The sequence below is a fragment of the Crocuta crocuta genome, unplaced genomic scaffold (genome assembly GCF_008692635.1).
Source record: "Crocuta crocuta isolate KB4526 unplaced genomic scaffold, BGI_CrCroc_1.0 scaffold170, whole genome shotgun sequence".
Taxonomy (NCBI): Eukaryota; Metazoa; Chordata; class Mammalia; order Carnivora; family Hyaenidae; genus Crocuta; species Crocuta crocuta.
In genome coordinates, this window is record NW_027527853.1 from 3,361,278 (window position 1) to 3,375,047 (window position 13,770).

The 13,770-nt window shown below is 36.8% G+C and overlaps 2 protein-coding genes across 4 annotated transcripts in view; one reads left to right on the forward strand and one right to left on the reverse strand.

Annotated features, from left to right (window-relative positions):
* Positions 1 to 8,084, forward strand: part of BLNK (B cell linker) — a 101,031-nt gene extending 92,947 nt beyond the window's left edge. For all 3 annotated transcript variants that reach the window (XM_077779371.1, XM_077779362.1, XM_077779379.1), the window contains 2 exons: positions 2,467 to 2,622; positions 7,730 to 8,084. In XM_077779371.1, coding sequence (XP_077635497.1) covers positions 2,467 to 2,622; positions 7,730 to 7,849 — 276 coding nt within the window. In that variant the 3' untranslated portion in view covers positions 7,850 to 8,084. The remainder of the gene's footprint in view (positions 1 to 2,466; positions 2,623 to 7,729) is intronic.
* Positions 1 to 13,770, reverse strand: part of ZNF518A (zinc finger protein 518A) — a 58,404-nt gene that overhangs the window by 388 nt on the left and 44,246 nt on the right. The window lies entirely within an intron of this gene.

Sequence of the window (13,770 nt, forward strand, 5' to 3'; positions counted from 1 at the left end):
CAGAGGAAGGTCAGAGAGAGAGGAAGACACAGAAATCTGAAGCAGGCTCATAGAGCCCGACACAGGGCTCCAATTCACGAACCACGAGATCATGACCTAAGTCAGACACTCAACCGACTGAGCCACCCAGGTGCCCCAAGTTTGACCATTTTTAAATCCTCTGTCCTGTTCTCAGTCTACTATAGACACAGCTGTCATCCCAGTAATTCTCTGACCAGTAATTGAAGCAACTATGGATGCAGGGATCTTTTTTATTTACTTATTCGAGAGCAACTGCCATCCCCGCCTGTCTTTCAAACATCTCCCTCTTTGTTCCTACATCTTGTTTCTATTTGTCCTTCCTTTGCAAGGATCCATAGACCCCACTGCTCTCCAAACAGTGGGAGAGAAGGCTGCAGGGGCAGATCTCTGTAAGGCTTGCTGCTCCATGAGATTTATTCAGGAAGGGAAGTAACAGGCTACTCTGGTTCAGTGCATGGGTTAAAAGATCACGGTCAAAATGGCAAAAAGTACCTAGAAGTAAATTTTTTGAGAGTTCAAGCCAAATTATGTAGGAAACACTAGGAGCAGTTAGTTTAGAAAATCGAAAATTAAAGTGCCACTTTGCTCTATCTTGCTCTTTCCTCCTCACCCCCCCTTTTTTTCACTTGCACTTTACTTTGTCAGAATATATAACATTTACATACTGGTTTTTGCTACCTTTGCTTTAGTCCTAGCTCTACAATTAAATATATTAAATGCTTCCCATTAATCCCCTTGCTGGCTGGCTTTCTGGTTATCTCTTTTTGTTTGACAAACCTCACCTTGTAGTAGATTCTCAGGAAGGACTATGTTTACATTAGTCTCTGAATTCTTGTACATTCAAAGCTGTTTTTCATAACCTGATAACCTGAAGGATATCTTGGCTGCTTATAAAACCCTTATCTTGGTTTTAAAAGTGTTGCTCCACTGTATTGCCTTGTTGTTGTTTGTTTAAGTTTCTTCTTTCTTTCTTTCTTTCTTTCTTTCTTTCTTTCTTTCTTTCTTTCTTTCTTTCGAGAGAAAGTACACACACACACACACACACACACACACACACGGGGAAGGAGCAAAGAGAGAGACAGAATCCCAAATAGGTTCTGTACCATCAGCACAAGGCCCAATGTGGAGCTCGAACTCATGAACCATGAGATCATGACCTGAGCTGAGACCAAAAGTCAGACGCTTAACCAACAGAGCCACCCAGGTGCCCCGCCTTGTTTTACAGGGTGCTTTTAAGAAGTCCAATGCTATTATTTTCTTGCCCTTATGTGTAATTTCATATTTTAGTTTGAAGGCTCTACAGATGTTTTGTTTTTAAAGTCTAATAGTTTTCTAGAAGATGTCTCTGAGTTGATTTTCAGGTCAATTTTTTTCAGAGAGATGGAACCTCTTTCTATATGTAGATTTAAGTTTTCTCTTATTTCCAATAAATTTATTTTCCAATAAAATTCCACTCTTAAATAGTAGTTCTGTTCTGTTTTGTTTTTCTTCTTCAATGACTCAAATTACATGCGTTTTGGACCTTTTTTGTCTTTCTTCCATTTTAACCACTCTGACCCTATTGTATTTCTTTCTTTTTTTTTTTTTAATCTCCTTTTTTGTTGTTTTCTGTCTTGGTTGCTTCCATTCCTTCCTTTGGTCGTTTATCGTATCTTCATTTAAAGGTACTGTCCCTTGAGGATCTTGTAATTTCTTCATTTCCGACCCAGGTCTGCCTTTCTCTTCAGTTTCCTTCCTGAGTTTGATCAACCCTTGTTGTATTTCTTCCTTCTTCTTTTTGTCCATTTTTTTGTTCATATTTTTTGGATTTATGATTTAGAATATTTAGTTTATTTTTTAAGGTTTTAAATTATTTATTCATTTTAAGTAATCTCTACACCCAACATGGGGCTCAAACTCCCTACCCCTATATCAAGAGTCTCATGCTCTACTGCCAGCCATCCCAGATGCCTAGAATATTTTATAAAATATTTAATTAACTTGATATGTTGTGTTACAGTTTTTTTCTGTTCCAATATAAATTTTGGGGAAGAGAATCCTTATCACATGAAATGTTTTGATTCCCAATTTCTGCTTTCTTCTCATAGTACTTTTGAATGGAATTTGTTTCATATTTATTTTAGTCATAGGTAACTTGTGGATGTGGTTCCTAGTTCAAGAGTGCCCTGTTTATTTAATCTTAAGTGTCTCTTCACACATTTCTAAATCTATAAATATAACATCTTATTTCATGCATAAAAAACCTGGCATTGACCTCACCCTGGATTTTCTATAAGTATATATTTTACTGAAGTATTTTCTTGGAAAACAATAAACTATAATCAATGATGAAAATCACATAGCTCAATAATTATCTTTTGAATATAATATAGGTATCAAGTGATTAATAGCCTATGAAAACATAAGTAATACTCACCATAATTATGTTTTTCTTTTAATAAACAGGATGGATCATTTCTTATTCGGAAAAGCTCTGGCCATGATTCCAAACAGCCATATACTCTAGTTGTATTCTTTAATAAACGAGTATATAATATCCCTGTGCGATTTATTGAAGCAACAAAGCAGTATGCTTTGGGCAGGAAGAAAAATGGTGAAGAGGTCAGTAACTTCTCTTTTAATCCAACTCTATAACTACGTATTGAGCACAATGATATCATAGTGTACTAGGTGCTAGAAATGAGGAGAAAGGATATAATAGTACTTGGTGCAAGGCTTGCCTACATGTCAGAAAAAGAGTACAAGATAAAATACTGTGTTCAGGCAGCATAATCTAGAGAAAATAGGAAGGAGGATAGACTTGCATGATGTAAAAGTTGCACTTAGTCCCTTTATCCTGTTAGTGGACTCAGTCTGATTCAGTATTTTGATTCAGAGAAACATAGAAATCAAAGTTGAAATGTCAAGTAGAATTAATGTTGTAAAGATGAAGGTCAGTGTCCAGAGCTCCTAAGTCAAGAAGTAAGATCTCAGCTCAAGTACCAAAGTAGATGACCAAAGAAGAATCAGAAGAGATGCAGAAACTTGTGTTAAAAACATTATACTGTATGTAGCCAATGGACCAGGATGAGCTTTGGGGCCCGCAGCAAGAGAAAAGCATTATTTGGTCTTGAATACTAACTAAAATTAAGTCCAACTCCTCTTTAATCTGGACCAAATTCAACACTTACCATATCTCTCTTTAGCCAGCTTGTTTTCATAAGTGAGCCCTGAAATATGGGCTGGAATAATCCATGAATGGTCAGAAAAAAAACCAAACTTGTACTGGCCTTGAGTGATGGGTTCAATTTGAGTAGGTAGAATGAAGGTTAAAGATGAGAAGGAGAAAAGTGGAAAGAACCACCTAAGCAGAGAAAATATCATTTAAAAATTGAAGTTAAGAAATACTTATTTTCAGTACTCCTTCAGAAAGAACTACACCCATTCCAAACCCAGCACATGTTGTAAAGTGTCTGAATTGTTAGAAAATGTCATAATTGCTGAAGTGTTTGTCTTCTCCATTGAATGAGGCCATGGGCTAAACTAAGTCTTGCTCAGCTTTGTATTTCCAGAACCATAGCAGAATAGCTGACTTTAGTGGATATATGATAAATACTTATTAAAGGAATGAATTTATTTGTTGATTGATTACAGGCAGGAGAGTAGCATTTGTAAAAACAAAACAAAACTGATAAGGTCTTCTGTAAATAAATGTGTTCTTTATTTTACCTTTTAAATATTGTGGTAAAAAGATCATATCTTAAAATTTACCATATTAGCCATTTTAAGTGTATAGTTTAGTATTGTAATATACTAAATATATTTACAATGTTGTAAAGCAGATCTCCATAACTGCATCTATGAAATTCTATGTTCATTGAAAACAACTCCCCTTTTCCACTCTCCCCCAGTCCTTGGCAATCACCATTATACTTCTTATTTCTATGATTTTGACTACTTCAGATACGTAATATAAGCAGGATCACACAACATTTGTCCTTTTGTGACTGGCTTATTCCATGTAGCATTATATCCTCAAGGTTTATCCACACTTTGTAGTATGTGACAAGATTTCTTTCCTTTTTGAGGCTGCATAGTATTCCATTATATTATACACCACATGCTGTTTATTCATTCATCTCTCGTTGGACATTTGGCTATTGCTGATGGCTATTATAAATAGTGCTTCTATGAACATGGGTGTTGAAATCTCTATGAGATGCTGCTTTCAGTTCTTCTGAGCATATATCCAGAAGTGGGATTGCTGGAGTATAAGGTAGTTCTATTTTAGAATTTTTGAGGAGCCTCCATATGGTTTTCTGTAATGATTACCTCATTTTACAATCCTACCAACAGTGCATAAAGGCTCCAAATTTTCCACATGCCCCCCCAGACATGTGACATTTTCTGGGATTTTTAAATAGTAGCTATCTTAGTGGGTGAGAGGTGATATCTCATTGTGGTTTTGATTTGAATTTCTCTGATGATTAGTGATTTTGAGCATCTTTTCATATGCTTGTTGGCCATTTGTCTATCATCTCTAGAGAAATGCCTATTCAAGTTCTTTGCCCATTTTAAATTGGGTTATTTGATCTTTTGGTTTTGTGTTGTAAGAGTTCTTTATATATAATAAGTATTAAGCCATTATCAGATAGGTGATTTGCAAATGTTTTCCCCCATTCCGTAGACTGCCTTTTCACTCTATTGATTATGACCACTGATGAACAGAAGTTTTTAAACTTAATGTAGTCATATTTGTCTATTTTTGGTTTTGTTGCCTGTGTTTTTTGGTGTCATATCCAAGAAATCATTGCCAAATACAATCTCATGAAAAATTTCCCCTGTTTTCTTGTAGGAATTTTATAGTTTGGGGGTTTATTTTGCTTTTAATAAAGTCTCCGATCATTAGAAAATGCAAAAACTCTTGAATCTGAAAACATAAAACATAGATCAAGACCAAACTTGGGTTTTAAAATATAGATTGCATTCTCATTTAAAACCAGTTAAATTTTAACAGAACTGTCTGCTTTTCCTTACCCAGAAAAAAACTTCATTCTCCCTGAAACCTTTATCTGACAAATCTTTCAAAATAGATGCTCTTCAGTAGTAATCACTGGTAGCAGATAGTGGTGGTCCTAGTAGGAGGACAGAGTGACATTGAATGGATGGTTTTATTCTTTTTTTTTTTTTTTTTACAAATAGTTTATTGTCAAATTAGTTTCCACGTAACACTCAGTGCTCATCCCCACAAGTGTCCTCCTCCATGCCCATCCCCCCCTCCCCCCACATCCATCAGTCCTCAGTTTTTGTCAGCATTCAAGAGTCTCTCATGGTTTGCCTCTCTCCCTTTCACCCACCATTTCCCCCCTTCTTCTCCCCCTTGTTCCTCCATCAAGTTCCTCCTAATCCTCCTATACGTGCAAACATATGATATTTGTCCTTCTCTGCCTGACTTATTTCGCTCAGCATAACACCCTCAAGGTCCATCCATGTTGCTACACATGGCCAGATTTCATTGTTTCTCATTGCCATGTAGTATTTCATGGTATAGATAAACCACATCTTCTTGATCCATTCATCTGTTGATGGACACTTAGGCTCTTTCCATGTTTTATTCTAAAGCCTCCCCAGGCCATGGTCCAATACTTCTATAAGAGGGTTAAAGGTAGGTGAGGGAGCTGTCCTGTTTAGAGGTCCTGAAATTCTCATAAATTTTGAGCTCTCAGAGGGACTCTGGACTCTCTTGTTCTGCTAAGGAAACTCTGGTAAGTAGTGATTCCTTTGGCCAAAAAAGTCTTTATCACTATCACTACCTACATATCCACCATATAGATACCAAAAAAAAAAAAAAGAGCATATTATTATAATGGTATTTGGAAGTGCTGACAGAGTCCATTAAAACTCTTAAGTTATCTATAAGGAAAAGGTTGTTTCTCCCATATACTGAACATCTTAATGGAAAATTAAAACTTTTGTTACGTGATATCAATCATGTGGATATTGTGAAAAGTCTATTTGCCTGTATTTGAGCAGAAAAAGAAACCAATTAATTAACTGTTCAACTATTTTATGCAGTTGTTTTGGCATTATGTAGATACAGTATTGGGTAATTTTATAGCTTTGATATCTATTTACTTTATTTTATGGACAATGGGATTTTCAGTTATCAAACAGGTTTTTTTCTTTCCATGTATGAATATCTCAAATACAATGAATTATTGTAGACTTTTTTTAAAAAAGCACTGAAGGGAAATTGCAACTAAGTTATGCTCAATTCTACATCCAATATGCTTCAACTTCAACCTGCTCCCTACTTCACACATTTCAACTCAGCTCAACTCTGTATTTCAAACCTTTCAGTGCCCAAACACTCCAACAAAGAAATACTCAAAAATATTCAGGGACTTGAATGACAGACCGAAATGTTTGTTTGTGTAGGTATAGCAACTCTCTCCTATGTTTACTGGGTTCAGAACACACTTTTTTCATTTGGCATCCACTTCAAAGAGATTGTGTGCTATTCCATTTCCTGGTTCTTTAGTCCATCAACTTAACTTCCAACTGCATTCAGTTTAACAACGTGCTGTGCCAAATAAACAGAATGAATGTCTTTTTGAATGTCATTGAATTTCATTGGCAGTTGCAAAAGAGTTGAATGATTGAAGAGAAAGCTAAGAAATAAAAACTGAAGATATTTGAAGGTCCTGTCTCTGTCTCTTACCTCTCCTCCCTGACCTAATATTCAGATAACCAATTATCTAAAAGACAACTAGTATTTCATTTGAAAAAATTGACCAGTATTCTGAATACTTTATTCAATATATATTTAGAAGGTATTCAAATCATTAAAAAATTTTTAATTCAGGATGTTTGTCTTTATATGAAAAATTAAAATACAATAAAATCAGTTGGTAATAATTACTAAATTTATGGCAGTGTGACAAAACAATAACTACTTTTTTTAAATGACTCTAAATGCATTTATTTATGATTGTGAGCTCATAGCACTTTTGTATAATCAATGCATTTCATTTCCTGTTCTGTTAAATTTATTTTATGTTCCTTTAAACTACTTATAATTTTTCAGAGGATTAGTTTAAAATCCATAGACAATAGGAATTAACATTTAGGAAAATAAATATGTGTGGTAAGAACCTGGCATGGATTACATTAGTAATTACCTCTAAACTAATTATTAGTTAGCTCTAGGAACTAGAACAAAGCTGGAAATACGAGAATTTATAAAGTTTTCTTTATTCAAAAAGGAGAACAAAAACAAAACAAACATGAATTAATCTGGGAAATAACTCTTCTAACACCAAATTCTAGGGTTAATTTATTACATCAGTCCTTGTATCTAAGATTTATGCAACATAACAGATAATCTATGCTTTGTAAAGAATGTAGAGAAATTCAGTGTGTGACAGCTTTACAGTTGTTACTCAATAAAAAACTATTAAAATATTGCATCATAACCCAATGAAGTAATTTCTCTAAGGGGTTACACTAATTTAGGCTGCCAATGTTTTTAGTGTTACCGAATATAAGAAAGGCCAGAGTCTGCCACTTCAAGGGTTACACCCTTTTGTTAAATTAGACTTTTGGGGTAGAATGTCAGCTGAGACCTAGTAACTTCGACTAACCTTGAGAAAGTGGGAGATGGGAGGAGCAGAGCTCAAAGTAAAACATAAATTCCAGTGTTTAATTCATCTATGTTTTCTTACTCTAGTACTTCGGAAGTGTTGCTGAAATTATCAAGAATCATCAACATAGCCCGTTGGTTCTTATCGACAGTCAGAATAATACAAAAGATTCGACAAGACTGAAATATGCAGTTAAAGTTTCATAAATTTCTTGAAAACAAGGTCAACATCATTGCTTCAGACATTTTCCTATTTCTACTTTTGAAAAAAAGCCCCAAAACTTCATTATTTTGGATTATGAATCATCCAGTAATAAGACAGAAGATTGGAGGCAGCTATTGAGGTGGTCATCCATTTCTTTATAAGAAGCTCATGCAGACTTGTTCTATTGTCTGATCCGATGAACTGTGAATATTTGGTGAGGTTGCATTATCATGCTATTAAAATTCTCCAAATAAATGTCTTTATTTAAAAGAAACAGGTGTAAAGTCTTTTTAGTCATATAAGAAAATAATATTCTATTTTCAAAATAAGAAAATAATACTCTCAGATTAAAACAAAGCTGCTGGAAATTTGGGCCATCACAATGGTCACTGGTACACTGCTGTAATGTCTACTGCCAGTGCTTGACAATTATGCCTTGGTTGAACTTTTAATGTGTAGAAAATACAATATAGATAATGTACAATATTTATTTATAAGTACAGGTTAAGGGGATGTAATATTCCTTTTTCTGAGTGTTCCCAGCCACGGGAAATGTATACAGATATGAACTTTCTAGAAGTTCTTGTCCATGATTAGGTTGTTAGCTTTGCTATACCCTCTTTGATTATACCCTCTTTGATCTGCATGTCTATTAAGTGGACCCTAAGCTTGATTTGAGGTTCAAAGTAGGATGAGAGCAAAACTAGATTAAAAGCCTAGGGAAACAACCCACAGAACAAGGGCAGAAAAGCAGATATTGATGAACACTAAGGAATAAAATAGATACCATTATGAACAGTCACATCCAAGGCCTTAGATCATCCCAGAAATGTAATATATCTTGTCATATCAAAGCTTTTTATTCTACTGTGTACTTTTTAGACAGCACTTAAATGATAAGGTAGCTAATTAAGATAAATCTAATAATTAAGTGAGGAATACACTTGATCACTGAATAAGATAGCAATCTCTGAAAAGATTTTGAAAGGCTAGATGGCAATATTTCAGAGTAACACACAGACCCACTTGTAAATATAACTGTATTTTTGGGGCGCCTGGGTGGCTTAGTCGGTTAAGCGTCCGACTTTCGCTTAGGTCATGATCTCGCGGTTCGTGGGTTCGAGCCCCGCGTCGGGCTCTGTGCTGACTGCCAGCTCAGAGCCTGGAGCCTGTTTCAGAGTCTGTGACACCCTCTCTCTCTGACCCTCCACTGCTCACGCTGTCTCTCTCTCTCTCCTAGAAATAAATAAAAATATTTAAAAATATATATATATAACTGTATTTTTAAAATGTCATATGCTTTCATATAATAGCATTTTTAGATATTATGATGGGTTGAATTGTGTCCCTTCCTCCAAAAAATATGTTGAAATCCTAACCCTAAATATACCTCAAAATGTGACCTAATGGGGTATTTACAGATGTAGTCAAATTAAAATGAGGCTATTAGGCTCCAATCCACCTATCCTGATCCAAAGGTGGAATTCACAGACACAGACATGCACGGAAAGAAGACTATGTTAAGAGATGCCCAGGGAGAATGCCATGTGAAGACAGAGGACTGGAGTGATACATCTGCAAGCGTAGGAGTGCTGAAGATTGCCACTACACCCCCAGAAGCTGGAAAGAGGCGAGGAAAGATTCCCCTACAGGTTTCAGAGGGAACATGGCCAAGCTGACACCTTTATTTCAGATTTCTAGCCTCCAGAACTGGGAGATACTGAATTTCTGGTTGTTGTGTTGTTAAGTCACCCAATTGTAGTACTTTCTTACGGTAGTCCTAGGGAACAATCTACATACATTTTGACAATAAAATAAAATATAATGGTCTTTGGAAAAAGTTTTTTTTTTCCTTTTAGGAAAACAATAGACTCATTTAGAATGTTAGAAGAGATAACTCACAATTTAAAGAAAACTGGATTTATCTTTTGTAAAGCAAAGCATCCATTTGTAGTGTGAAGTATGAGGTTTCTGTTTCAGTTTTCCTCAGTGTTATATGGAATGATTTTCTACTTAAGACAAATCCTCACTAATTCCTTCTGCTACCACAGTGATCCTGGCTCCAAACATCCTCTTCTGATCTATCTCCACTCTCTTCCCCCGGGGAGCCTGTTCCAGCTAGATGAAGGAAAATAGCCATGAGATCATCCTAATCCAGTCAATGGATATTCAGCACTGCTAGAGTAGGTTTCTTGGAGCAGAGGCTGTGAGAATTTCCGGGAGCTAAGCCAGCCTCTACTGAGGATCCACTTCTCCCCAAAGCTGGAGAAACACTCCATCCAAGCAGTCTTTCCCCCGACCCTGTTACAAGAGTACACTGGAGGATGGCCGTATCTACTTCTCTATAACCCTGCTGAGCAGGTGGTATAGGCTACTCTATGAGACCAGAAAAGCTTTCAAGGGATCTCAAAGCCCTGTCTGTGATTTGTAGTGCTGGACCAGCAAGTGGTTTTACATAGGGAGATTTTCAGGCAAGCTGGGTGGTGGAATGAAAGTTGCCAGTCAAGGAGAAAAACATTGCGTAGCAGATCAAGGAAACAAACCACCACAGTTCCTGTTTTGTGTTTCAAGGATGTTGCAAACTCCATTGCAGCTGCAGTAGGAGGAGGACTGTTCATTTATTCAAATGGACAACAGAGATGGGAAGAGTAGGTGAGTGGCCATGAGAAGCCTGAAGTGTGCTGTAACCAGTCAGCCAGGGCAGTGGTTCAGACACCCTGCAGCTGTGGCAGACTTGCCTACATGGGAGCCCCAGAGAACAGAAATGTAGGGATGTGAATGACACGTGAGACCACATGAGACATGATCCTAAAGCCAGACTGAACTCCTGTCCTTCAAAATGGACTTAAGACTCCATAAAACAGACTCTATTTCTAGGCAGGGTTGCAAGGAAACCACTAAAAAGACCTCCTCCAGCAAGGTTAGTTGTACCAAATGCCCTTCGCATTTAGCAGCTATGTCTAACCACAAAGTGAGGTGATATTGGCTTCAGAGTTAGGTCTGCATGCTCCAGTCCTGCCATTTATCAGTATATGTTATCAGGCATGTGTCTTACCATTCTAAGCTTCAGTTTCTACTTTTGTAAAACAATACCTTTTTGGTAAGGGTACAAGAATTAAGATATGCTAGTGTATGTTTAATACCTGGCAGTTAGTTGTGCCTAATATAAATTTATACTCCCCTAACCAAATTTCCTTTGCAGAGATAAAATGTAGACAATCCTTCAAATAAACTGACCTGCAAGTATCTTTGAGCATTTAATAATTTTAATTTTGTCTCAAGAAAATCCCAAATATTTCTTTATGTCCATGGTTATTAATCTTTTAGATATTACAAAATTCTTCAAGAATTTGATGAGAGGTATGGGTCTTTGCCCCCAGGGAAATATGCATTTCTGGGGACACACAAACTTTAATCAAATTTCATGGGCCCCTAAGGCCTGTCCATGGACCACGGGTCCAAACATCCAAGGCAAAGGAGGACCCTGGCCTTACCTCTTAAAATGTGAACCATCAAGATGCATATATTCTACTAACAACCTGAATGATGTAGCTCTTCCATGAGCCAAGAAGCAGGATACTAATATGGTTTTTTTTGTTGTTTTTTTGGGTTTTTTAAAATATTTTTTATTTATTTCTGAGAGAGAGAGAGAGAGAGAAACAGCGTGAACAGGGGAGGGCCAGAGAGAGAGGGAGACACAGAATCAGAAGCAGGCTCCAGGCTCTGAGCTAGCTGTCAGCACAGAGCCCGACGCGGGGCTCGAACCCACAAACCATGTGATCATGACCTGAGCTGAAGTCGGACGCTTAACCAACTGAGCCACCCAGGTGCCCCAGGATACTAATATGTTTTAATGCAGGGACTTGAGAGTGAGTTGCCTCAATCTCCGCTTGTAATCCATGCTCCACCAGTAATAGAGTATGTGAACTTGGGCAAGTAATGTGTCTTGGTGTCCTCATTTGTAAAATGGACATGATAATGCAACCTACTTTATGAGTTTGTTAAATGAGTGCACATTTAATTGTAAAAGTTGAAAGTGCTCATTGTTATTCGTTCACTCAACCAGCCAACAGTTACTGAGTCTGCTTTGTCTGTCAGTATGTATGTCAGGCACATGAAATGAACAAATAATCTTCAAGACCTTAAAGGCAACCAAAGAGCCACTCAAGTATCTTTTAAAATTGGAGTCATCATTTTATAAAAATAGCAAACAGAACTTTAATCCAAGATGATAAATGTACTTAAAATAATGACAATTAGAATAGCCGTGAAAAGAAAATAATGCAAGTACAATAAAAGTCCCTAAGTATTTAAAAGCATTTGCCTGTTATCTCAAATGTTGTAATGTCTCCCTCTTTTTTTCCCTAGACAAATGCAGAACTTTAAAATTTTATCTGGTATGGGGCATCTGGATGGCTCAGTCAGTTGAGCGTCCGACTTTAGCTCAGGTCATGATCTCACAGTTTGTGAATTTGAGCTCCTTGTCAGGTTCTGTGCTGACAGCTCAGAACCTGAAGCCTGCTTCAGATTCTGTGTCTCCCTCTTTCTCTGCCCCTCCCCAACTCACGCTCTGTCTCTCTCTTTCTCTCTCTCTCTCTCTCAAAAATGAATAAATGTGAAAAAAATTAAATTTTATCTGTTATCTTTTTCGTACTTATAAATGGGCCACTTAGGCCTAGGTCTTAATCTTGCTGGTTCTGTCCTTCACTAGCTGTATAATCTTGAACAGAGTATTCAGTGAACTTATTTTTCTTATTTCCCTTGTAGGGGCTTTTATGAGAATAATATATACAAATATCTAGGACATAGTAGGTCTCAGCAAATGCTGTCACCACAGCTGAAGACTCAAATACCACACTTGTAAGTCTAAAGGCAAAAGACACAATTTGAAGGTTACTGCGGTAAAGCCATTGTGAGAAGACATGGGCCTAAAGTGTGATAGGGACCAGGGCCCTATAAACAGATATAAGGGAATTGTCTAAGGATTAACATAGGAAAGTTAACTGACTACATAGAGAGAAGAGGGTGAAATATGAGTCCCCACTGACTCCATTGTTTCAAGCCTGGATAATTGGAAGACTGGAACTTCCTCTGACTAAGAGACAAAAGTCTAGAGGGAGAGCTGACCTGTGTGACATTCTTGACCACATAGCTCTAAGATAAGAGTCTCAAAGGCAATTCATTGAATGGAATATCAGAACAAGTCAGAAGACTTACATTCACGTATGTACTCAAACTTTAGGAAAATTTATTGTATTTGTCTAGTAAAAAGTCTTAGAAAGTATTCTGGAGGCTGGGGTATTAGAAGAACATGTTAAATGATAACATGACACTAGTTGTTTTACATTTTTGTTTAGTTTTCATGATGACATTAGGAAGTGGTGTTTTATGAAGACTGTTCTGACAAGGTGCAATTGAAAATTGAAAGGCTGGAGGTGAGCAGAGTGGCCATTGGGCTAACCTAGGCCTTGAAATGCTGAGGTTCCAGCCTAGTATGAATGGACCAAGAAGGGAAAGGGAGGAAAATCTAGAAAATGATACTCCAGGACTTGAAAGTCGGCACAATGTTTTTGAGATTCATCCATATTGTTATGTGTATCACCAGTTGTTTCTTTCTATGGCTGAGTAGTGTGCCAATATGTGGATATATATCAATTTGCTCTTGTATTCATTCATTGATGGAATTTGATTGTTTCTGGTTTTGAAATGAATGAAGGTGCTATGAACATTTGTGTGGAAGACTTTATGTGAACACGTTTTCGTTCCTCTTAGGTAAATGCCTCAGAATAGTAATCCTGAGTCACATGGAAAGTGCATGTTTAACTTTGTAAGAAACTGCCTAAATGTTTTCCAAAGTGGATGTACCATTTTACAGTGACATCAACAATATATAAAAATTCTGTTGCTCCACACTCTAAACAGC